General features: G+C 43.0%; 1 protein-coding gene across 2 annotated transcripts in view; it reads right to left on the reverse strand.

Moving 5' to 3' along the window:
- The window catches only part of LOC121271770 (transcriptional enhancer factor TEF-1-like), a 76,279-nt gene that overhangs the window by 37,386 nt on the left and 11,961 nt on the right, over positions 1-26,932 (reverse strand). For both annotated transcript variants that reach the window (XM_041178023.1, XM_041178024.1), the window contains exon 3: positions 9,751-9,982. In XM_041178023.1, the coding sequence (XP_041033957.1) occupies positions 9,751-9,982 (232 nt within the window). The remainder of the gene's footprint in view (positions 1-9,750; positions 9,983-26,932) is intronic.

The raw sequence follows: 26,932 nt of genomic DNA on the forward strand, positions 1-26,932 counted from the left end.
TTGGAAAATCCACATCAGCATGGTAAAAGCAAAATACTGCGGATGCTGGAAATCTAAAACAAAAACAAAAATTGCTGGAAAAACTCAGCAAGTCTGACAGCAAAGAAGAGCATGATCAAAATCTACACTCACCGAGAGCAGCAGCTCACCATGAAAGACTCGTCTTCATCAGCAAGAAATGCCAAGTGAATGTGGCTCAGATTAACTTTCTTGGCTGTATTTACCTGGGTTCAGGATCCATCCTGACGCAGGTAAACTGGAAGATGTAGGACACATGCCCACTCCCCAGGACAAAGAGGACTTGCAGAGATTCCTCAGATTTTTCAACTTGTTGTGCCGTATGTACCCAACTTTACCAATAAAGCATCAGCACTAAGAGACCTGCTAAGGAAGGATGTTCCACATGACAGGAGGACCATCAACACATGTTCAAGTCACTTAGACAGGTATTGTCGGGAGAGATGTGTGTTTACAATAGTGATTTAATTTTTTGAATATGATCTGGGAGGATTAGTGAGCCACCCATACATTATGTAGACTTGTAAGCAGAGATCTATCTATCTGTAAATCACTTGCACAACCACCATATTATGCATATATATTTACTCTTAACATATGGAATATTACCTTGGAAAGAAAAGGGGATGTTGTGATATCAGTTTAAGGGAGTGTGCAAATCATTAAATAACCAGGATGTACAGCAGCACGTAACCAGCAGGTAGTAGTGTGTGTGTAGAATTGCAGTGATGCTGCCGTGAGTAATAGCTGCCAAATCCATAAAGCAAGATCTGTCTGCCCAGCCTTCCTGTACTGTATCTATAAATAAACTAAACCTATCTATAGGTTATCAGCCCTGGTGTAAGACGGGCCAGTTTGTGTAAAGCAAAGCAAACATAGAAATGCAACAAGACACACGCCTACAGGTTTATGAACACAGTTGTTGGGTTCTGATGTGAAAATACAGGTGTTAATGTCATCTCAACTCCAAAATTGGTTCCAGGTTCTAACGTGTCCCTTTTATTCAAGAGATATATCAGCAGTGACTAGTTCCAGCAGCAGGTGCAGTCAGGAGGTTCTGGGTATGGTGTTTAGTGAGTTACCCTTCACCAGCAGCAGAGGCATTGTGATTGGTTTCAGTATTTCTTGAACGCTGTGTCCCAGCATGTCTCCTAGTGCTGATGGGAATACTACAGAAAATAAATTGCAGCTTCAGGTTAGCTCTCTTCCTGGATCATGTGCTACATCTCAAGCTGCACATTGTGCAATTTTGGGGCTTTTCCTGTGTTGGATGCCAGCACATTTTGTGTGGGAGACGATGCCAATCAGGACAGTGATGGGCCCAGTGCTGAATAGAATGCAATACACAGGCCTCTGCAAAAAGCCCTTCACTGAAACACATGCACACATACACTCAACTGTTCCAAAACCTCTCATACAAATTTTCACTTTGAATAGCTTAAAATTTATTCTCCAGTTTCTCATCAAATAATTTTGGGAAAACAATCCAGTGTAAATGTGAAAGCAAAAAATTCCAGCGTTGGCTGGACTAAATTCTACTTCTGTATCCTGGGAAAGTGTCTCCGAATCCCGGATATGGGATGGACATCTATCCACCGTCCCTCAGTCCCAATATCGAATGGGCTCCTGCCCACTAATGCTCTTGGTAATGAGTTTAATTAAATGATTTCATTCTATTCCTGCATTGTAGAATTTTATAACCCATTCTCCCATTACTATAAACATTCAGATATTCACACTTCAACTGGAAAAATCCAAAATCATTTCTATTTCCTGGAGAGTGAGAACAGACAGTTAATTCTGCAATGCCTCATGTGGTGTTCAGTATCATGTAGAAATCATTTGGCCTCATTCCTGGTATTTATAATGTTTAGGAGCACATTATGAGACCGTTAGATTAGTTTTCTCTCTGCAAGTCTATATTACTCAGTATCCCAGCCACCATCATTAACAAGTGCAGTGTTTAACTGTAGATAGTTATCACCCAACAGCCTGTTCTGAATGAAGTGGGGGGCTAGGACGTGTTTGAAACAATCCCCTTATGATAGAGACACCACTACCCACACTGAGAACAAGCTGTAACTACACACTGACCTTCAGAACCCTCCAGACAGAGTCCTTGTAGCTTGGGTCACATTGACACAGACCTATCAATATATAAGAAATGACCTGCACTGCGCTGTCAGCAAGGCATAGGTTTCAAACTCATTTAAACAAATAGAGTAAGCACCCATGCAGCCAGACAGCTGCAGGGATGATACAGGTTCATATTTGCCTTGGCGCTCAGGAGAAAGAAAAATCAGCCTGTGTTCCTGCTCGGAATCCCCATCCTCCCAACTGATGATGAAGACGAGTCACAAGAGATCCAGTCTTGACCAAGAAACCTCTGATGGTTGGTTAACCCGCTCAGACCCCGCTGTCTGGGCTCATCCACAGAGAGCGGACACTGAAGGGCAGCACCCACTCCTCAATTGTACAGAATCTTCCGGGGACAGGGTACAAATGGGGCAGTTAGATTTCTTTAACTTGTAACCCTGATGGACATGGGCAGAGGGGGAGAGGTATGAGGGCAGCTGGGGGGAAGAGAAAGGTTGGTGGGGGGGTGTGTGGTTCGTGGGTGAGATGTATGGAGGGGGAAGGGCAGTGTAAGGAGAGATAAGCTAAACAGACAGGGGCATGGAGGAGCAGGATTTGAGATTTACATCTGGGATCTGATCGACACACAATCACCTGTTATAAGATGGTGTAAGAATTTCAAATGTAGCTGGCATCTTTTCCTGTGACGTGACCCTTGCAAAGCAGGAGCAACGACAGCTCACAGATTAATCACAATGTGCTGTCCCTGCATTGACCTTGATTCAGGAGGATTAAGTGGTGTAAGGCAGGACCCCAGCAGGGTCTGCACATTCGGCATATTTGAAATGTCTGTGCGGTTATGTTACTGGAGGACAAGAGTCCAGGTCACATGGCTGTCTGGAATTTGGATCTGGAAGCAGATGCAGAGTTGAGTCAAGAAGGACAAATGGTTTATAATTTCCCTGTTTTTAGAAAATTCTGAGCTGACTCTCAGTGGGACAGCTTCCAAAGCTATCACCTTCTCCCATCAGTGCTGAGAGAGCGAGGACAGCATGTTCACAAAGAGACTACACTGCAGCCTGTTTCTGCCCTTATCCAGTCACTTCTCACATCTTTTTCAGCAAGAGTCACAAGTTATCGAGATTAGGATTGGTGGGGTCCAGGGTGCTGAGGCCAATTGCAGCACCTCAACAGAGATCAACATAGATTGTGGGACCTTCCTCACTAATCGACAGAACTCGGGAGAGCTGAAAAACTCTTTTAAAAAAAAACAATGTACAGTAAAAGAAAATGTGAATTTGTATAGCACCTTTCACATTCTCAGGATGCCCCGAGGCACTTAAAGCCAACCAAGTTCTTCCAGTTAGTAATGTGGGGAAATGTGGCCCGCAAGTTGAGTGCTGTAAGATCCCATAAACCACAATGAGTGATTTGTTTTAGTGATGTTGGTTGAGGGATAAATGTTGAGGAAAGCAGTCCTGATCTTCGTGGAATATGATCATGGGATCATTTATGTCTACCTGAGAGGGCAGTCAGGGTCACAGTTTAACATCTCATCCAGAAACAGTGCCTCTGTATTGTTCTGGGGTTTCAGCATGGCTCATGTGCTCAGGACTTGATTCCATTATCTTCTAACTCAGGCAACCCACTGAGCAAGGCCAACACTTCACAAACTTGCCTCAACTCACCAGTGCCTAAGCACTCTACAATTCGGTAAGTAACACATACCCTGTGAAGAAAGGGAGGATTTAGGAGGTTTTAAATGTAACTGTTGTTATTGTGCTCCAAATGGGACAAGCAGGAGTTCACTGGTGTGGACTTCTCAGGAGTTTGGTTTGGAGACTAGAAAGTGGTTTAAGCATTTGGGTCACTCTGTTGACCAGAATCATTGTTTCCACATAAGGAACGGTCACTGGGGTGAGAACGCAGAGGGGTGAGGGGGTGCAAAGGGTGCGGGGGAGGGGGCAAAGGGCGCGGGGTGGGGGGGTGGTCAGAGTATATCTGCCCCCATACAACTGGCGTGGGGGGGGGGTGGTGGTGAGGGCATGGGTGGGGGTGGGGTGACAAGGGCGCAAGGGATAGGTGCCCCTATAGGACTGGGCCCCAAAAGTCCAAGCTCAGGACAGAAGGGAGAAAACTGGTAGAGGGCAGGGGCCCCACACATTAAAATCTGCAACACCAGTACTCATTTTTATTGTTAAAATGAGAACAGGCACAAAAGGTCAGTTAGAGTGGGCTGTCTGACAGGTACATCAGAATCAATCAGGCAAAACATCAGAACTCTGATAAATAACATGGACAATGCACAGTTCAATAGAACACCTCGTGACATCATGGTGCCCCTTAGAATTAAATGTTAGCCACATGCAAATGAAGACTTCTCATTGCAACAGCTAAACTGGCCTCAATGTAGAACTGAATTGGTTTCAAAGGTTAAAATAGCAGGTCAACCTATGAATCACACCTGACTGCAGCTGACTGACCCCAAATGTCTTTTGAAAGGGGGAACAAAACGGTTGATGAATTTATTTAAAAAACACACAGTGCCAATCACACACCCCCTTCCACTAGCCAGGCAGCCTCTGCTGTGCAGCACAGATCAAATTTCCTCTTCGTGACCAAGGATGTTGCTGTGTTCAGATGTGACCTTGAAACTAAACCATGAGTCAGGGGAATGTTACAGCAAATCACTCCAACCCAGATTTTTTTAAATCCAACCCACTTTCTTTCCTCACCTGTTCACTTTGACATTTGACTTTCACACATTTACATGAAAGTTAACATATTCTTCTACTCAGTCCCAGCTGTTGTAGATTTAACATCAGTGTCAAGTAAAGCTGCGTTGTTTTGTTGAACGACAAACTTTATGCTCCTGTGGCAGTCCCAAATGTTGATCTTATGTGAGATACACAAAGATTGGACCCACTGTGCAGGGGGGTGGGGGAGATGGTGTAAAAGAGGGTCTTAGGCACCTCTCAAATGCCAGCTGACCATAGACTAATACCAGAGAATTGGCAACAGATCAGGCAGGGGAGGGTGGGGATGGAGGGTGGGGATGGAGGGTGGGGATGGAGGGTGGGGAAGGAGGATGGGGAAGGAGGATGGGGAAGGAGGATGGGGAAGGAGGATGGGGAAGGAGGGTGGGGAAGGAACAATTAAAAGCTGATGACAGAATTTCAAACCAAATGGGAAAATCCACTGAGCTGAGGTGCTTTATGTTTTAAAAAGGAAAATTAAGTGAAAATTAGCTCCATCCACCACCCAAAAGGTCCAAACAGTAACTGCTGCTTGTGAAGTTTTCAGGGCTATGGGGCACGTCTGGCATTTTAACCTCTCGGAACAGGCCAACATTTAACCTGATCAAGTCCCTGTTGCGCTTGGTTATGTAGCAGCTGCTAAATCAGAGCTGGAGCAAATCAGCAGCTGCTCCATTTCCACACCCTGTCTGCAAGTGCTCCACATAGATGCACAATTTATGTACACCAAATCCTCCGAGTTACTTCAAAATCCAGGAGTTCCAACATTCTGTTTCCTTTCCAATTTCCGGTCAGAGAGACATGAGAAAGGTCCACTTTCATTCCTTGACCAATGTCACCATCAGCCCAGCCAAGGCCGTCACTGGAAGATGCATGTGATCTTCAGAAGACCCTTCTATTTTCACCTTCCTCACATTACAGCCTTGGAGCTGTTGCCAGCGGCAGCATTATGGGCCGAAGCAGAGATAATCCTACAGGCATCAGCCCTGTCTTAGACTCAGGAGCGCGGTAGTTATAGCGCTGCATTGATAACAGAAGGTAGGAAGTTTGGGTCTCCCACAACATGTTTCGAGTTAGCTCCAATGGGACAAGCGACCAGTAAATCTGTTGTTTTCGTTTGATAAACCCAATTAGTTCACCAATGTAATTCAAAAAGGGGCCCTGCCACTCTACATTATCTGGCCCCGACTGTTGCAAATATCTAGTTCATAATTCATATATGTTTTAGAATAAAACTTTTAGCTTTAGGAATTAAATTTTTAATTGTAGAAAAATAGGGACACCTGGTTAAGAAATTGGTTGGCATCTCAAGCGAACGCAATTCAAACAAGCCTGGGTTTAATTAAAAAGAAAATGCTGGAAAAACTCAGCAGGTCTGTCAGCATCTGTGGAGAGAGAAACAAAGTTAATGTTTCGAGTCCGTGTGACTTCAGCTCTGAAGAGTCATACAGACTCGAAACGTTAACTCTGTCTTTCTCTCCACAGATGCTGTCAGTCAGACCTGCTGAGTTTTTCCAGCATTTTTTGTTTTTATTTAATTAACTTGTGTTTATCTTACAAGGTCAGACTTTATAGTGAAAAGAAATTATCAATAGGTGACCCATTTCTGGACCTTTGGATTGAGGCAGAGTGTCTCTCTTCACCTCAATACAGAAAGCCAAAAGCCAGCAATCCTGGGAGGGTCATAACCTCCAAAAGCAGCATAACTTATTTTATCATCTAGAAGGACAAGGGCAGCAGATACATGGGAACAGCACCAACTGCAAGTTCCCTCCATGCCAAACACTATCCTGACTTGGAAATATATTGGCCGTTCCTTCACTGTCGCTGGGTCAAAATCAGGAACTCCCTCCCTAACAGCACTGTGGGTGTACCTACACCACATGGACTGCAGCAGTTCAAGAAGGCAGCTCACCACCACCTTCTCAAGGATAATTAGGGATGGGTAATAAATGCTGGCCTAGCCAGTGATGCCCACATCCCATGAATGAATAAAAAAAGATATGAGTTGCAGAATTGAAGAGTTATGTTGAAGGTAAAATAATTAATTTGCATTTCTGGCTGAATCACCCTAAAGCATGTCATGTTGCCATGTAGATTGTGACTCAGAGTGGAACCTTAGTTAGAAGGTTCTTTTGTTTAATTTATGTGTGCGTGTGTTTGCTGACATAAGCAGGCAGTTCAGCTGGATTTCATGACAGAAAGACAGCTGGAAGATTTGCCCTCGCTTGCAACTAGTGGAAAAATCTACAGTGGTCCTCTCAGACCCTTGTGACAGAAAGCAGTCAGCAGAGTTAGCTCGGAAAGCTGTTGGATTTCTGCTGGCAACCACAGTCATGAGGTTGGTAAAGAAAAAGGTGGAGGATTACATAGCCAAAAAGCTAATGGAAGGACCCTATAGAATCTAATCTTGGAGAATAGCTGGAATACTACGGAGAATTAAACTGAATTCTGGAGCACTGTGGCATACCTTTTGGGTTGGTCCCAGGAAAAGTGAATGAACTTTCAAGATTTTGCAAGGGAATTCATTGGCAGGTGGCCGGGGGGGATATTGAGGGGAGGAGTAAGAGAGTAGAACTGAGTTTATAGCATAAGTCTTTACAAGTTATAGTGTTAAGTTAATAATGCTTACTTTGTTTAATTGCTTTTGATATACAATGAAGTTTGTTTTTGCTTATAAATGTGAAATCTTGTGGCGTGGTTCCATTGGTTAATTGTTGGGTATTTGGATTTCTCCTTTAAACAACAATGGCACCCCACAGGATCGTAACACTGCAGATGTCCCCAGGTATATTATGTGATTGGCTCTTAGTACCCTGAAGACAACTAGGGATGGGCAATAAATCTGACTTGCTCAGCATTGCCCCTCCCCCAAAAGCAACGTGTCCTTGAATATTGCTGAAAAGAGAGACAGATTGCTGAAGCTTACCATCTTGCACTCATCAGGACAAATTCAAGAATGCCAATTTCAAACGTTCACAACCATTTATACCACAGGATAAAAGGTGCTGATTGGTTGGAAAGGCAATTGGCCTAGGCATTGCCATGGAGAAAGCAACAAGGGATGAGAGCTTCTCCCAACTCCTGGGTAATTCAAAAAATATGCAAGACTTGAACATATTCTTTTTGTTTGCAGAGAATAAGTCTCTGTGTATGAATGCATGTCTTTTATTTCTAGCAAGCTTTAAAGAGCCATGTTATGAGCTTGACTGATTATCTTAAATTGGTTGTTAGTGTAGCTATTAGTGCACTCAGGATTGTTCAACAACTGTACTTTCCTTCTCTGTGACTATCCTTGGTGTAAAAGGAGTAGGCATCCAATATGAAACAAGACTCTACAGAATGTATACCTCCTCCTGCCCCAAGACAGTTATGTTCACCTGCATTAATCTAAGTAATATGATTTAGTCTTAATGGAGCTCTCATACTGGGGTTAGTTGGGTTGAGGTTATTGTCCCACCTACATATATCAAATAAGATTTGAAGCATGCCTGAGAACATTTGCTGAATTCTGTAAGGCCAGCAGACCCAACATTCCCTAATCCTAATATAAAAGCAGTTACTGAGGCAAACAGGAAGGAGCCTCTACTGGCTCCTTCTCTCCGCTTGATTCTCATCTGACCTCATGCAAACAACTTTTTTGCTCACCATAGACAAGTTCACCAGCTCCTCCTCACTTGTCTCTTGGAGAAGGATTTCAGGCCATCAGCACCCATCTTTCTTATTGCATTTATTGTCCGATAGTTCTCCTCTCTACCTTCTCCTCCTGGGGTATTATTCTGCCACTGGCGCTTTGCTGAAATAGCCTTTCTTCTGAATGAATCTAAATTGTTGGCATCTGTAGGTCATTTGACCACAGGGACATTACAGTTCCCTCTCTGCACATAAACGCTGTCCACAGGAATTGGAGGGGCATGGACATCAGTAAGGTTAATCCAACTGAAACATTGTTTAGTTAAACAAGCAGATGTCAGACAGAAAGTAAATTATGATCGAAATGTTTAATTTCAAAAAGGTGTTCCACCAGGTAAATCTCCCTTTCTCACAGGAGTGAAAGGAATGTCATCACACAGCCCAGATTTATTACCTTTTCAACCTTAAACTTTCAGGCGTACATTGCTGGAAATTCTTCACATCCAACCTTCTCCCTCCCACATTTATACAGAGGATGATTAAGTGACATTTCTGGGAATGCGCAGCAGCTAACTTCCCAAGCAACTTCATTTATTTTATTGGAGAATACAAACATGAAGTGGCCTGGAGCAATATTCTTGGTAAAGGTGCAAGTATATGCAGCAATCTGGAATGTTCTGCAGATTAAAATTAAAAGGCTGCTCACAACTTTTGTGAAATTTCAATGATTTTTTGAAATGGAAGCTGCTCGTGGACAAATAAATAGTGTTCAAAGGCATTTGTTGTTGTAATATGCCTTTACGGGATTGCAGCGTGACATCACTATAAAGGAAGTATGTTGTGCGATCCAGGTTTAGTTTCACTTTTGCTTTGAGCAGAGAGCGTACACAAACAGCTCTGCTGCTGGTGTCTTCCAGATTTATATCTATTTATATCTCATGTGCCTAATCTAAATAAATGAACCTACCATGTTTTTACTCAATCCCGTATGAGTGATTGGTGGCTTTATATCATTATAAAAACACAACAGTAACCTGCCCAGTGCCAAGAAAATTTAGACAGAAAGCTGCCCAGCATCAATCTCAAGACAACCAAGTCTAAAGTATGATTACATAATATGAGCCAAAACTTGTGCACCAACTTACAGATTGAGATACACTCAATGAGGCTGACAGATTGGACCGTTCTCCATTTTAATGGAAACAAGACAAACTGAGGAATCGGTGCTGAACCAGTAGTTTACTCCCTGAAAGTGTCTCTCACTCACCGTACATTTTTCCTTCATCCGATAGGATAATTTTACGCCTGCCACATGGTGGGTAGATGGCCAATGCTTCCTGGAAGCTCTGCTCGATGTCAGGACTCCACACTCCCTCTGCGTCATTGTCCATATTCTTCTCGATCGAGTCACTCATTGTCTCAGAGTTGTGGTCAGGGCTTGTGCCCTCGCTCCAGCTGTTTGCCTCTATTTTAACTGTGGGGGGGGCTGCACAGCACATCTGGGAGAATAAAGTAAAACGTTTCAGGAATTGGTAAACACATTTAAAAAGATGCACCTCAACAAGGAATGGATTTGTGCCATTTCATTGGGCTAGTTAGGAACATAATATTTGTTTCAGGGCTCAGCTACTCCAGTGCTGAAATCCCATATTGCTGGTTATTTTTATTCTTTCTCCTTTGGCCTCCCTCTTCCCTTCTCAACTTGTAGAGATCCTGTAATTAACTTACAGAAGGAGAACACGGGTGGAGAAGGGAAAAGAAAGGAGTCAGTGTTTGGGAGAGGCAACGAAACAATGAGAAATACAAGTCGGAGCATTGGCAGGTGACAAATCATCGATCGAAAAATGGTTTTTGGATTAAATTTCTATTTTTATCCTCGACATTTACCTCCTTGATCTTCACCACAGGCAAGTATCTATATTGTTACGTTCACAGGTTATCCTGGACTCCAGAACTCCACAGCTACATGTAAAACGTCAGCACTGTAGCCTGAAGCAGCCACCAGACTCAGCGGGAGATATATATATGTCAGGAAAGTTTACAGGCAATTTCCCCACACACGGAGAGTAGCATCCACCAAAACCAAAGGGAGTATCAAAGGGAAAGGGTTTTCTATTAACAGTAGGATTTTCTCAGGGAAAGTGAACTAACTCAGCACAGAGGCCAGTTTGCAACTACCTAGGTCATTGTGGCTCAGCCCATCAATCCCTCATGTTCATTTTTTACCAAATAAGGCAACAGGGGGAATTCTGTTGCCGGGGGTTGGTGGCAGGGTCTTGAATTTACTTTAGTTTTCCCATCTAATAAAACATTTTGTCACTTCACAACTTAACCTGCTGATCTCAAAATTTCATAATCTCTTCTGAAGTATTTTGGTTTGTTATTATCCTGTAACACTGATCTTTCTATTTATCTACCCACTATCACATTCTCCTATGAGCTAGTGTCCTTTTTAAGGAATTTCCACAGCAACATGACAAGTGTTTGCACAGGGCCCTTGGTTTTCCTGACATATCCATGTCATTTTAATGATGAAAAGGCAAATGGGATTCACACCACTTGTAAACCAAAAATTGGCCAAAATCATTACAGTATCAAAATGCTGTAACAGACGATCATATTCACTGACTGGAACACAAAAGGCAGGATTGATTGAGTAAAGTGGAACAGTTTCAGCACTACCGAGCTTGTAAGAAAGATAACGCAATAATCCTGGACAAATCAACTTGGCAGAAGTAGCTTGGAGGCTGGAGTTCATGGAATGCATTCGAGATACTTTTCCAGACCAATACATCATGGAACCAACCAGGGAAGAGTCTGCAAGATACAACAACTGTCCTTTGCCTCTTCACCCATCCCCAAACACTGTCTAAGGCCCCAAATATTCCTTCAAGGTGAAACAGCAATTTATTTGGACTTCTTTCAATGTAGCACACTGGGCTCACTGCTTGTAATGTGGGCCCCTCAACAGTGAGGAGAGCAAACACAATTTGAGAGATCACTGTGTGGAACACTTCCATTCAGTACACAAGAATGACCCTGAACTTTTGGTCGCCTGTCAGTTTAATTGTTTGATACACTCCATTCTGACCGGCCATTGGCTTCCTATGTTGTTCCAATGAAGCTCAATTAAAGCTGGAGGAACAGCACTTCAATAGTACTGTGCCACCTTCTGGATTCAACACCAAGTGCAACAATTTCAGATCACCTCCTCTTCACCCATCTTTTGATTCTGGACAGCAGCTTCCATTGATCATTCTGCTTTTACTATTTACACCTCCTCTAGATGGATCTTTTGTTTCTTTACTTTTTCCATTACCATCCCCTTTGGGCTTGCACCATCATCCCTAATCTCTCCTGTTTTCCACCCAATCACAGACCTTCACTTTTGTTCTTTAACCCTGCCTTCCACCTTTCCCTGCTTTTATACTTGTTTAAAACTCGTTATATTTCTTTTTCCAGTCTGATGGTTGGTCATTGATCTGAAACATTAACTGTTTCCCTCTCTCCATGGATGCTGTCAGAACTGCTGAGTATTGCCACTATAAGCATGTCAAAACTTTTTGACTTGCATCATCAGGACAATTTGCGAGAATACCAAATGTAATAGGAAGAACAATTTATACTGCATGAGAAGAGAGTGCTGAACAGTTGGCAAGTGGACTCTGACTTAAACAAAGCTTGGCAGTTAACTGCCAGTCATTAGCTAACTGGTGCATTCTCCATGGTGACACCTCTGCTAATCAGAGTCCACTTGCCAACCAATAAGTACTCTCTTCTCATGAAGTATAAATTGTTCTCTTTACATTTGATATTCTTGTAAATTGTCCTGATGAGTGTAAAACAAAAAGCTTTGACAACATGTGACTTTTTAACTCAAGTACTGTACTACCAGATAACTATTTAATTTCCACTATTTTCTGTTTTTATTAGGAAGGAGGCTATTTTAGGTTTGTCTTGTATAATGAGATAGGGTTAATTAATAATCCCATTGTAAGAGATCCCCTGGGAAAGAGTGATCATAATAGAATAGAATTTTACATTGAGTTCAAGAGTGACATACTTAACTCCAAAACAGGAGTATTAAACTTAATAAAGCCAATTATATAGGTCTGAGGGGCTGGGTTGGCTAAGGTAGATTGGATAATTTTATTAAAATGTATGATGGTAGTTAAGCAATGGTGAATATTTGAAAAATATTTAACAACTTTCATTGAATATATATTCCACTGAGAAATAAAAACTCAAGAAAAGTGAACATCTGTGGCTAACTAAAGAGGTTAAAGATAAAAAGAAGAGGCTTAGAATGTTACCAAAAAGAACAGTAAGCCTGAGGATTGGGAGAATTTTCAATATGAAAAAAGGATGATCAAAAATTGATAAAGAGGGATAAAATAGCAAGAAATACAAGTCAGATTGCAAGAGTGTCAACAAGAATGAAAAAACAGAGTAGCGAAAGCAAAAATTGATCCCTTCATTGCTGAGGCAGGAGACATTATAATGAAGAATCAGGAAAGGGTAGGCATTAAACACATTGTCGAAGACAGAAAAAATACTAGAAACAGTAGAGAAACAAAGAGTCTAATGGGAGTGAGGAACTTAAATATACAAACGTATGAATTAGGAGGAGGAGGAGGCCATTTGGCCCCTTGAGCCTGCTGCGTCATTCAATAAGATCATGGCCAATTGGATTGTGGCCACAACTCTACATCCACCTGTCACCAATAACCTTTGACTCCCTTGTTGGTCAAGAATCTATGTACCTTCGCCTTAAAAATATTCATTGATTCTTCATCCACCATTCTCTGGGGAAGAGAGTTCCAAAGAAAAAATTCTTATCTCCATCTTAAACGGGAGACCCCCTTAGTTTTAAGTTGTGTCCCCTAGTTCTAGTCTCTCCCTCAAGGGGAAACACTCTTTCAGCATCCATCCTGTCAAGTCCCCTCAGAATCTAAAGTAAAAGCAAAATACTGCGGATGCTGGAAATCTGAAATAAAAACAGAAAATGCTGGAAAAACTTAGCATGTCTAACAGCGTCTGTGGACAGAAAAACAAGAGTGTCAACGTTTCGAATCCATATGACTCTTGTTCAGAATCTTATATGTTTCAATAAGATCACTTCTGTGATCTCCAATGGACACAGGCCCAGCCTGTCCAACCTTTCCTCGTAAGATAAACAAACCCACGCCCATCCCAGGAATCAGTTGAGTGAACCTTCTCTGAACCACTTCTAACGCATTTAAATCCTTTCTTAAATAAGGAGATCTAAACTGTACACAGTACTCTAGATGTGGTCTCACCAATGTCCTGTACAACTGTAGCAAGATATCCCTACTATTCCTCTCCCTTTGGATTAAACAACAACATTCCATTTGTCTTTCTAATCACTTCCTGCACCTGCATACTAACTTTTCCCGATTCATCTATCAGGACGCCCAGATTCCTCTGTACCCCAGAAAGGTTGGACAGACTGGGCTTGTTTCCACTGGAGCTTAGAAGAGTGAGGGGTGATTTGATTGAAGTACACAAGATCCTGAACGGCCTTGACAAGGTGGACGTGGAAAGGATGTTTCCTCTTGTGGGTGAATCCTGAACTAGGGGACACTGTTTTAAAATTAGGGATCGCCCTTCTAGGACAGAGATAAGGAGAATTTTTTTCTCACAGAGGGTTGTGTGAATTTGGAACTCTCTGCCTCAGAAGGTGGGGTCACTGAATATTTTTAAGGCAGAGATAGGTTGATTCCCTTGCCTAACAACAATCTAAGGTTTTTGGGGTTCGATGGGAATGTGGAAATCAAAACACAAGATGAACAGCCATGATCTTATTGAATGGCAGAGCGGCTCGGGGGGCTGAATGGTCTATTCGTGTTCCTATTTCTTGTGCTCGTATGAGTTCTGCAATCTCTCTCCATTTAAATAATGGATGCTGCTTTTCTATTCTTCCTGCCAAAGTGGACAAGTTCATATTTTCCCACGTTATATTCCATCTGCCAAATCTTTTGCCCAGTCAACCTATGTCCCTTTGCAGACTCCTCAGGTCCACTTCAGTACTTACCTATCTTTATGACATCAGCAAATTTAGTAACCATACATTTGATCCTATCATCCAAGTCATTTATCTAAATTGTAAATAGGTGAGTCCCCAGCCCTGATCCCTGTGGCACTCCAAACGTCACATCTTCCCAACCCAAAAATGACCCATTTATCCCTACTCTCTGTTTCCTGTTAGCTAACCAATCCTCTATCCATGCTAATATGTTACCCCTACACCATGAGCTCTTATTTTGGGTAGTAACCTTTGTGATGTAGCCCCTTGTCAAATGCCTTCTGGAAATCCAAGTACAGCACATCCACAGGTTCCCCTTTATCCATGTTGCTTGTTACTTTCTCAAAGAACTCCAATAAATTAGTCAAACACAATTGCCCTTTCACAAAACCATGCTGACTGCCTGATAGTGTTGAGATTTTCTGAGTGCCCTGCTATAACTTCCGTAATAATAGATTCCAGCAATTTTTCTAAGATATTAAACTAACAGGCCTGTAGCTTCTTGCTTTCTGTCTCATTCCTTTCTTGAATTGAGGAGTCACATTCAATATTTTCCAATCTGACGGGACCTTTTCAGAATCTAGGGAATTTTGGAAATTTAAAACCTATGCATCAATTATCCCAGTAGCCACTTCTTTTACTCTAAGATAAAGTCCATCAGGACCTGGGGATTAGTCAGATTTCAGTTCTAATAATTTTCTCAGTGCCCTTTCCCTGGTGACTATAATTGTTTTAAGCTCCTCCCTCCATTCCACCTCCTGATTCACAATTATTTCTGGGAAGTTACTGAAAGACACAAAATATCTATTCAATTCATCCTCCATATCCTTCTTTTTCATTAATTCCCCATTCTCATTCTTGAAAACTAATACTCACTGCACTTACTCTTCTCCTTTTTAAATACCTGTGGAAACGCTTCCTATCTGTTTTTATATTTCTAGCTAGCTTTCTCTCAGAAGAATGGAATGAGGTGAAATGTCCATTCGGAGAGCTGGTACACACACGATGGGCCAAATGGCCTCCTCCGGCACTGTAACAATTCTGTGATTAATCTTTTAGTCATTCTTTGCTGTTCTTTATATTCTGTCCAATCTTCTGACCTGTCACTCAGCTTTACCAAATTTTACGCTTTTTCTTTCAATTTGATACCATCTTTAACTTCCTTAATTAGCCACAGAATGTTTGTCCTTCCCTTAAGAATCTTTATTTCTCACTGGAATGTATCTTTTCTGAGTATTCTGAAAATAAAGTAACTATAGTAAAGAAAATGTAATGAAGAAATTAATGGGACCAAAAGTTAATAGCTTGACTGATGGCTTTACATCCTCAGGTTCTACACGATAGAGACGCATTGGTGGTGATCTTCCAAAATCCATTAGATTCTGGAGAAATGTCAAAGGGTTGAAAGGTAACAAATGTAACACTGCTTTTCAAAAAAGGAGGGAGAACAAGGCACTACAGCACAGTAAGTCTAACACCAGTCATTGGGAAAATGCTGGAGTTGTTATTAAGGAAGCAGTAATAAGTTACTCAGAAAATGATTAGGCAGAGTCACCTTTTTATGAAAGAGAAATTATGTTTGATTAATCTGTTAAGAGTTTTTTTCAGGACTTAACATCAGGATAGATAAAGGGGAGACAGTGGATATGGTATATTTGGATTTTCAATAGATGTCCAATAAGGTGCCACAAGAATGGTTGTTGCAGAAGATATGGACTCATGGATTTGGGAGTTACTATACCAGTGTGGATAGAGGGTTGGTTAAAATGCAGAAAACAGAGTTTGAATAAAAGGGTTGTTTTCATGCTGGCAGGCTGTTACTAGTGAGATACCACAAGAACCAGTGCTGGAGCCTCAGATATTACCATCTATATTTAAGGCAAGAGAAAGGGACCAAGAATAATATCTCTAAGTTTGCTGATTTGTTTTTATTCATTCACGGGAGGTGGGCTTCGCTGGCTGGGCCAGCATTTATTGTCCATCCCTAGTTGCCCTTGAGAAGGTGGTGGTGAGCTGCCTTCTTGAACTGCTGCAGTCCATGTGGTGTAGGTACACCCACAGTGCTGTTAGGAAGGGAGTTCCAGGATTTTGACCCAGTGACAGTGAAGGAATGGCGATATATTCCAAGTAAGGATGGTGTGTGGCTTGGAGGGGAACCTCCAGTTGGTGGTGTTTCCATCTATCTGCTGCCTTTGTCCTTCTAGATGGTAGTGGTCGTGGGTTTGGAAGATGTTTTCTAAGGAGCCTTGGTGAATTCCTGCAGTGCATCTTGTAGATGGTACACACTGCTGCTACTGTGCGTCAGTTGTGGAGGGAGTGAATGTTTGTGGATGTGGTGTTAATCAAGCGGCTGCTTTGTCCTGAATGGTATAAAGCTTCTTGAGTGTTGTGGGAGCTGCACTCATCCAGGCAAGTGGGGAGTATTCCATCACACTCCTGACTTGTGCCTTGTTGGTGGACAGGCTTTGGGGAGTCAGGAGGTGAGTTACTCATCACACAATTACTAGTCTCTGACCTGCTCTTGTAGCCACAGTATTTATATGGCTAGTCCAATTCAGCTTCTGGTCAATGGTAATGTTTAGATACTCTCTTGCTGGAGATGGTCATTGCCTGACACTTGAGTGGTGCAAATGTTACTTGCCACTTGTCAGCCCAAGCCTGGATATTGTCCAGGTCTTGCTGCATTTGGACATGGACTGCTTCAGCACCTGAGGAATTGCGAATGGTGCTGAACATTGTGCAATCATCAGCGAACATCCCCACTTCTGACCTTATGATGGAGGGAAGATCATTGATGAAGCAGCTGAAGATGGTTGGGCCGAGGACACTACCCTGAGGAACTCCTGCAGTGATGTCCTGGAGCTGAGATGACTGACCTCCAACAACCACAACCACCTTCCCTTGTGCTAGGTATGATTCCAACCAGTGGAGAGTTTTCCCCCTGATTCCCACTGACTCCAGTTTTGCTAGGTCTCCTTGATGCCACACTCGGTCAAATGCTGCCTTGATGTCAAGGACAGTCACTCTCACCTTGCCTCGGGATTTCAGCTCTTTAGTCCATGTTTGAACCAAGGCTGTAATGAGGTCAGGAGCTGAGTGGCCCAGATGGAACCCAAACTGGGCTATTAATAACTAGGTTATTGCTAAGCAAGTGTCACTTAATAGCACTGTTGATGACCTGTTGCATTACGTTACTGATGATGGAGAGTAGGCTGATGGGGCAGTAATTGGCCGGGTTGGATTTGTCCTGCTTTTTGTGTACAGGACATACCTGGGCAATTTTCCACATCGCTGGGTAGATGCCAGTGTTGTAGCTGTGCTGCAACAGCTTGGCTAATGGTGCGGCAAGTTCTGGAGCACAAGCCTTCAGTACCATTGCCGGAATATTGTCAGGGCCCATAGCCTTTGCAGTATCCAGTGCCTTCAGCTGTTTCTTGTTATCACGTGGAGTGAATCGAGTGAATCTGTGATGCTGGGGACCTCTGGAGGAGGCCAAGATGGATCATCCACTCAGCATTTCTGGCTGAAGTTTGTAGCAAATGTTTCAGCCTTTTATTTTGCACAAATGTGCTGGGCTCCTCTATCATTGCGGATGGGGATATTTGTGGAGCCTCCTCCTCCAGTGAGTTGTTTAATTGTCCACCACCATTCACGACTGGATGTGGCAGGACTACAAAGCTTAGATCTGATCCGTTGGTGTGGGACCACTTAGCTCTGTCTACCACTTGCTGCTTATGCTGTTTGGCATGCAAGTAGTCCTGTGCTGTAGCTTCACCAGGTTGACACCTCATTTTTAGGTGTGCCTGGTGCTGCTCCTGGCATGGCCTCCTGCACTCTTCATTGAACCAGGGCTGATCCCCTGGCTTGGTGGTAATGATAGAGTGGGGGTTATGCCAGGCCATGAGGTTACAGATTGTGTTTGAGTACAATTCTGCTGCTGCTGATGGCCCACAACGCCTCATGGATGCCCAGTCTTGAGTTGCTAGATCTGTTCAAAATCTATCCCATTTAGCATGGTGTCGATTGTCATAAAAACCCATCTGGTTCACTAATGCCCTTTAGGGAAGGAAACCTGTTGTCCTTACCTGGTCCGGCCTACCTGTGACTCCAGACCCACAGCAAAGTGGTTGACTCTGAAATGGCCGAGCAGGCCACTCAGTTGTAACAAACCACTAAAAAGTCTAAAAGGAATGAGATCGGACGGACCACCCGGCATCGACCTAGACACCGGAAACAACAACGGCAATCTCAGCCCTGTCGACCCCGCAAATTCCTCCTTACAACATGATAGAGGGTATCCTCAATGTGAAGACGGGACTTTGTCTCCACCATGACTGTGCGGTGGTCACTCCTACCGATACTGTCATGGACAGATGTATCTGTGGCAGGCAGGTTGTTGAGGATAAGGTCAAGTATGTTTTTCCCTCTTGTTGGCTCCCTCACTACCTGCCGCAGTCTAGCAGCTATGTCCTTTAGGACTGGCCAACTCGGTCTTTAGTGGTGCTACCGAGACATACTTGGTGATGGACATTGAAGTCCCCCACCCAGAGTACATTCTGCGCCCTTGCCACCCTCAGTGCTTCCTCCAAGTGCTGTTCAGCATGGAGAAGCACTGATGCATCAGCTGAGGGAGGGCGGTACGTGGTAATCAGCAGGAGGTTTCCTTGCACATATTTGACCTGATGCCATGAGACTCCATGGGGTCTGCAGTCGATGTTGAGGACTCCCAGGACAACTCCCTCCTGACTGTATACCACTGTCTCACCACCTCTGCTGGGCCTGTCCTGCCGGTGGGACAGGACATAACCAGGGATGGTGATGGTGGAGTCTGGGACATTATTTGTAAGGTAGGATTCCGTGAGGATGACTATGTCAGGCTGTTGCTTGACTAGTCTGTGAGACAGCTCTCCCACTTTTGGCACCAGCCCCCAGGCGTTAGTGAGGAGGAACTTGCGGGGTCGACAGGGCTGAGATTGCCGTTGTTGTTTCTGGTGTCTAGGTCGATGCCGGGTGGTCTGTCCGGTTTCATTCCTTTTAGACTTTGTAGCGGTTTGTTACAACTGAGTGGCCTGCTCGACCATTTCAGAGTCAACCACATTGCTGTGGGTCTGGAGTCACATGTAGGCCGGACCAGGTAAGGACAACAGGTTTCCTTCCCTAAAGGACATTAGTGAACCGTATGGGTTTTTAAGACAATCGACAATGGTTTTGTCGTCTTCATCAGACTTTTAATTTCAGATTTTTATTGAATTCAGATTTCACCATATGCCATGTGGGATTCAAACCCCAGTCCCCAGAGCATTACCCTGGGTCTCTGGACTACTAGCCCAGTGACAATCCCACTACGCCATCGCCTCAAACAGAGATGGGTCAAAACTAAACAGTGAAGAGGACATGAACTGAATCTTTCTAGACTCATGGATTTGGTGGCTGGGAGCCTGGAAAAGTATTGGGATTGTGTCAGGTTGGTTCCCCAGTGCTGCCCCCGCTCCGCCCTCCCTTTGCCAGGGTGGGGCTGCCTCAGGAATCAGCAATCTGCTCCATGGAAGGGGGCAGACAAATTAAGCCAATTTAGGCCCAAGCAAAGGCCATTCTCCCCCACCACTGTAAATGTTCCCACATCGCACAGCACTCCCCCAACCCCCACCCACTCTCATAAACCCAGCATCTGGAGATGGACTCTCGCTCTGACTCTCACTGTGAGCTCAGCAGCCATGGGTGACTGAAATAACTGGCAGGATCAAGGGCCTTCAGTGCTCATCAGGGTCCAGGAGTTTCAAGAGGGTCAACTCCCCACCTTGAGAACAGGACTTTGTCATCATTTCTATTGGAGAGGGAGGCCTTCCTGAGCACCTCCATTTTGAGGTGCCCCCGAGGTCCCCGTCTTCTCCAGCAGCACCAGCCTCTCCCTGCGGGGCTGCCATTTGGGCACTGTGGCCCTCCTGCCTCCTCGGTAAACCCATTGGCCTTAATTGCACAGCAAAGGTGGAGGTGGTCAATTCGAAAGCTGCCTCATGTAAAGTTACTCCAGCAGACACATGCATGGGCTTGGGACCAACATATCATTCTAACATTCCAGGGTCCGAATGCTCACAGGAACAATTTCAACCCAAAGAACCTGCGAAGGGATAGGGACAGGTTAAGTGAGTGAGCAATAAGATGGAACTTAATATGGCTGATCTTATTGTGGCCTTAACTCCACTTTCCTGTCTGTCCCCCATAACGCTCAACTCCCTTGTTGATCAACAATCTCTCCAACTCAGCCTTCAACATATTGAATGATCCGATCTCCGCTGCTCTCTGGGGGAGAGAGTTCCTAAGACTAATGACCCTGTGTGAAGGAAATTCCCCTCACCTTCATCTTAAATAGGAATCCCCTTATTTTTAAACCATGCCCTCTAATTATAGATTCTCCTATGAGGGGAAATGTCAAGGCCCCTCAGAATCTTACATGTTTCAATAAGATCACCTCTAATTCTCCTAAACTCCAAAGGGTAAAGGCCCAACCTGCTCAACCTTTCCTCATACGACAGCCCCCTTCATCCCAAGAATCAGCCGAGTGCACCTTGTCTGAACTGTTTCCAGGGCAAGTCCATCCCTCCTTAAATAAGACCAAAACTCTACACAGTACTCCAGGTGTGATCTCACTAATGCCCAGTACAGTTGCAGCAAGACTTCCCTACTTTTATACTCCATCGCCTTGCAATTTATGCCAACATCCCTGTTGCCTTCCTAACCACTTGCTGTACCTGCATATAAATTTTTGTGACTCATAGACAAGGACACCAGATCCCTCTGTACTGTAGCACTCTGTGGTCTCTGTCTATTTAAATAATATTTTGCTTCTTCCACTTTGATAGGAAGAATAGAAAAGCAGAACGCTTTTTACAAGGTGTGAAGCTACTAACACTCATGTTCAGAGGGATTTGGATAATCCATGTTGTGAGGGAATCTATATTTTTAAATGCAATTTGTATGTTTTTGAGGCAGACCCTATCTCAAAACAGACGCTGAACTGAAAATGAAACTAAAGGAAAGCAGAAAAGGTAAACATAGAAATGAAACCACTCAGTCTCTAAGGAAATCAGGAGCTAGTTGAAGCTGGGAAATCAAAATTAAAACTTGTTGAAAGATATAAAAGGACACAAATCAGTCCAAGCTGATCAGTAGCAGTTGTTGAGTCCACTAATGCCGTACAAGCAAGACAGTCCACATGCAGAAGCTGAGAATAAGTTACTGCAGCTGTTTCTGTTACTGGACGATATCATTGGTGAGTTGACCTCATCCAGACCAAGTTGAGCAGGTTCTGAAGACACGTGCTATTTGTGGTGAAGACTGTGCCCACGGATCTCGGGTTGGTTGTGTGCTGCTGTCAGCTATGATCAGACTCACTCCAATAAGGAAGAGCTGAAATTCCTCATGAGAAAGAGAGAGTTTGAAGGACTTTGTGACTGAGTATGATCACTGAAATCTGAGTGGACTGCTAAGACAATTCATAACATCTGTCTTAGTTGTAACTGCCATTAATATGTAATTTATAGTTCTTATTTGACCAGAATTTGCCTGTTAATTCATGTTTAACTCATGTTAATTCTAGGTTAGAGTATAGGATAAATAGTATTTAGCCTTAACAAAAGCAGAATTACCTGGAAAAACTCAGCAGGTCCGGCAGCATCGGCGGAGAAGAAAAGAGTTGACGTTTCGAGTCCTCATGACCCTTCGACAGAACTTCGACAATTCTGTCGAAGGGTCATGAGGACTCGAAACGTCAACTCTTTTCTTCTCCGCCGATGCTGCCGGACCTGCTGAGTTTTTCCAGGTAATTCTGTTTTTGTTTTGGATTTCCAGCATCCGCAGTTTTTTTGTTTTTATCTCAGTATTTAGCCTTTGCTTTGTTGACTCTTGTATAGTAAAAAAAATTCTTCTGTTTTGAACCATGGAACCCATGGCTTTGATCCCTTAGCGAATAACTGGGATTTCAAATCTCATCTACTTTAAAAAAAAGTTACTGGTCTCTACAGAGATCAGAACATGAAACACAGAAACTTGATATGTAAGTACAGCAAGCAATTAAATGATAAATGGTATATTGGCCTTTATTGGAGGATATTTTGGAATACAAGAATAAGGAAGTCTTGCTACAATTGTATAGGGCACTGGCAAGACCAGGTCTGGAGTACTGTGCACTGCTTTGATCTCTGTGCCTAAGGAAGGACGTACTTGCTGTAAAGTTGGTGTTTTTAAGGTTTACGATTGATTTCTGGGATGAGAGGGTTGTCCAATCAGGAGAGATGGAGTAAAATGGGCCTTTACTCTCTGGAGTTTAGTAGAATGAAAAGTGATCTCATTGAAACGTACAAGGTTCTGAAGGGGTTTGACAGGGTAGACACTGAGAAGTTGCTCCCTCTGGCTGGGGAATCTAGATCATGGGAGCACGGCAATCTCAGGATAAGGAGCTGATTATTTAGAATGGAGATGAGGAGAAATTTCTTACTCAGGTTGTGAATCTTTGGTATTTTCTAACTCAGAGCTGTGGATTCTCAATTGTTGAATATATTCAAGACTGAGATCAATAGATTTTTGGTTACAGAAGGAATCGGGAAAATGGGATTCAGATGAGAAAGTGGATTTTCGGTCAAAGATTATCCATGACTCAGCTGAATGGCAGAGGATGATCCCGAGGCTGAGTGCTCCTGCATGGTATTCTCAAGCCTATGCTACAATCAGTGGGTGTGGGTTAATGCCACATCACAGATCCCCACGCCTATTTTTGGTGCCATTGAATTTAGCTTCCTTTGATTGTTAGTCACAATATATCAGGTGTTTGTGCCCAACTCACCGCACTTTTCTCCATCTGTCTAGAGAATAGCATAAGAACCAAGGCAGGCCATGAATAGAGCCCCAGCTATATTAACATTAGTTTTTAATTAAAAGACTGCAGGCTCTCCCTTAAACTGCTGCATTCTTTAACGTTCCTCCAAGATATCCTTGCTCCTCTAATGCTGACCACTTGAACATCCTGGTTTTTATCATTCCACTGTTGGTGCTGTGCTTACAGCTGCCAAAGATCCAAACTCTAGAGTTCCCCCCACCTCACTTTAAAACTTCTCTTTTAAAACAATCCTTTCATCATCTGCCTTAATATCTCCTTATGCAGCCTGGTGTTAAATTCACTTTATAATGCTCTTGTGAAGCCTTGAGGAGCAGGAGGAGGCCATTTGGCCCCTCAAGCCTGCTCCACTATTCAATAAGATCATGGGCTGATCTGACTGGGGCCTTAACTCCAATTTCTTGCCCACCCCCCCATAATCCTCGACCTCCTTGTAGACCAAAAAATCTGTCATGGGACATTTTATTTAGGTTAAAGGCACTATATAAATACAACAAAAACAAAAACAGCTGGAAGAACTCAGCAGGTCTCATAGCATCTGTGGGGAGGAACACAGTTAACGTTTCGAGTCCGTCTGATTCTTCAACATGTTGTTGTGATAGAAATTCCAGAACGCCCAGGGAGCTGACAGTATTGTTGACCCTGGCGTCAAATAGTAAGAGTAAGTTAGTGAAGTTAATGGAATTGGTTTTGGTAAACGTAAGGAGGTATGTCTTGTTAATACAGTCTCATGTAATATGGTATAACATAGCCGGAGGGCGTATTATAGACAGTGCACTTTATACACATGCTGAGATTGTTTAGTGAATCAGCACAGAAAAACTCTTTATAATCCTAACTTATTGCTTCAAACTTTTTAACTCCAGTGTTAGACCTGCCCCACCAGTATTGCCACCTTGGTTTCATATAAACCAAAATGTTCCCTTCAGAGACAACAGGAGTTTGAAAACAGAATCTATAGTTTACAGCTGAACGCTTTTCACAATGGGCAAAGTTTGACATTCCCAAAATCCACCATTACTCTTTACTGAAACTCCAGTTATAGCACTGGAGTGGTCTTAAACAAAGTGAGCAGTTGCAGTGTGTCTGAGAGCTCTGGTATGAAGCACATGTAGCTGAACCCTAACTGAATAGTTCTGAAGGGCATTGTGAAGAAATTATTTTTACAGTGAGTCCTTCTTTAGCATCTCTCAGTTAGAACAGCTGCTATAGAGACCAACACCACCTGTTGCAGATCTTAATGGAACACAGCAAAGGCAAGGAGCAAGCTGGCTGACAACAGGCACAGACTCAGACCTTCCATCAAGCACTGGGACCTCATGCTGACAGCTGCCACTGATATCATTTGCTTTCTTCATGTGGAAAAAAAAACTCAATGACTTGTTAAAAGCTTATAAAACGTTCTCAATGAAAGATTAATGTAAATGTAGAAACATCTATTTTTAAAGGAATAGCAGATCAATGGGCACTATCAGTATGTGGTAAATAAACAATTGAAAACAGGTCTAATTATATCAGCATGCAATTTAGCGTCTCATTGTCAGCCGTGGTTCAGTTATTAACACTCTCGCCTCTGAATCACAACGTTGTGGGTTCAAGTCCCACTCTAGGATTTGAGCACAAACATCAAATGACATTCCAATGCAGTGCCGAGGGAGCACTGCATTGCTGGAGCTGCTGTCTTTCAGATGAGACTTTAAACTGAGGCCCCGTCTTCTCCCTCTTGAGCATGTAAAAGATCCCATGTCACTATTTGAAAGAACAGGGGAGTTATCCCTGGTGCCCTGGACAATATTTGACCGTCAATCACCATCACAAAAAAAATCCTCAGGCTATCTGGTCATTATCACGCTACTGTTTGTGGAAGCTTGCTGTGCGCCGATTGGTTGCTGCTTTTCCTACATCGCAACAGTAACTACATTTCATTGGCTGGAAAACATTTTGGGACGTCTGGTGGTTGTGAAAGGCTCTAGATAAATGCAAGTCTTGCAATTTTTTTCTTTGGAAATGTGTTGCTGTAACTGTTGGATAAGGTCACAGCCACAATCCAACATAGGATATCTTTCCAGCTTAGTAAAAAGATACCAGTCATGAAGTCATCGTCCCATGGACCAGATTAATAAACCTTTTTCAAAAAAGGTTGTCTGAAATATGGCCCAAATTGGAACATCCAATTGATACAGTTGAACAGACTATTGGCGCTTGTTATTTTCCCCTTATGTTGATATTCTTGCAAAGTGTCCTGATGAGTGCAAGACGAAAAGCTTTGACATGTCTCTTTTTTCAGCAATAATTTAAGATCAAAAGAATGAAAGGTGGTTAACTGATTTATTCATAGAGTTGTTAAAGCATGAAAAATCCTATCCAAATTATATCAATTGATATATTAAATGTGAATGTAAATATATCTATAATATGTGAATGTGTATCTCACCTGCCCTCCCACACTTAACTGATCTCCATTGCTCCTCACACTAAAAGGATATCTTCTATTTGCACTTGTTTCAAATGGGCAACACCTGTCTAAATTAATAAGCCCTGCCATGTTTAACTGATTTCCAGAATATCGGATTCAAACATAATTTTTCTATCACTTGCTGTGCTCCTCTGAGGTCACTTCAGTAAAGCCTGCAATTAAACATGGGGATTATAGACTGTGCTACAAGTAAGGACTGATGGCCTGTGATTCCTTCCATGGACAACTACCTTCTGACTACTCACTGCTTTTATACCACTGGTGCCTCCCAACATGCAGGCAAAAGCAACTATAGAGTCAACTCATGGCATTCACCAATCTTCTTGGGAATATCACCAAAACATCACCAGCACCAATGGAACTGGTACCAATGGCTCTCATGTTGGGGGATGGAAGGGAGAATAAATGAAAAATGACAGTGGGCAATAAATACTGGCCTAGCAAGTGATGCCCACATCCCATAAATGAATTTTTAAACAAGTAAACAGAACACTATCCCAGGTCCATAATGCAACTTGGTCATTGGTCTGGAGGCATAAACTGCTTTACTGAGCAATGTTAAGAGGATTACAGGAAAATGGGTTGTATTTATTAGAGGAGAAGGGTTCCAGTGAGTTACACTTTTTCTGATAAATATTGCTTAGGTGTCTGAATACAATGAGAGAGAGAGAAAGAGAGAGCGCACACACAGCTGCACATCTTGCTGACAAAGCTCAATCAACCCTTCAGCTATGGCTTTGCAGAATTGGTTCCAATCATTTTATTTATATGAGAAAGATCTTTTTCTTTGCTTCAGAGAGTGAACAGCATTTCAAAGAATCATAGAAACTCTATAGTATGAAGGAGGCCATTTAGCCTGAAGTGCCTGTGCTACCCTTTTGAAAGAGCAGTCATGTTTAGACCCATGTTCTTGCTTTTTGTCCGGAAAACTAAGTTCCTCATCCTCAAGAACATGTCCAATTCCCTTTTAAAATTATTTATGGAATCAGCTTCCACCACAGCATTCCAGAACTCCATGAAAAAATCCCTCCCTTGCT

Source organism: Carcharodon carcharias, chromosome 31 (assembly GCF_017639515.1).
Source record: "Carcharodon carcharias isolate sCarCar2 chromosome 31, sCarCar2.pri, whole genome shotgun sequence".
NCBI classification, from domain to species: domain Eukaryota; kingdom Metazoa; phylum Chordata; class Chondrichthyes; order Lamniformes; family Lamnidae; genus Carcharodon; species Carcharodon carcharias.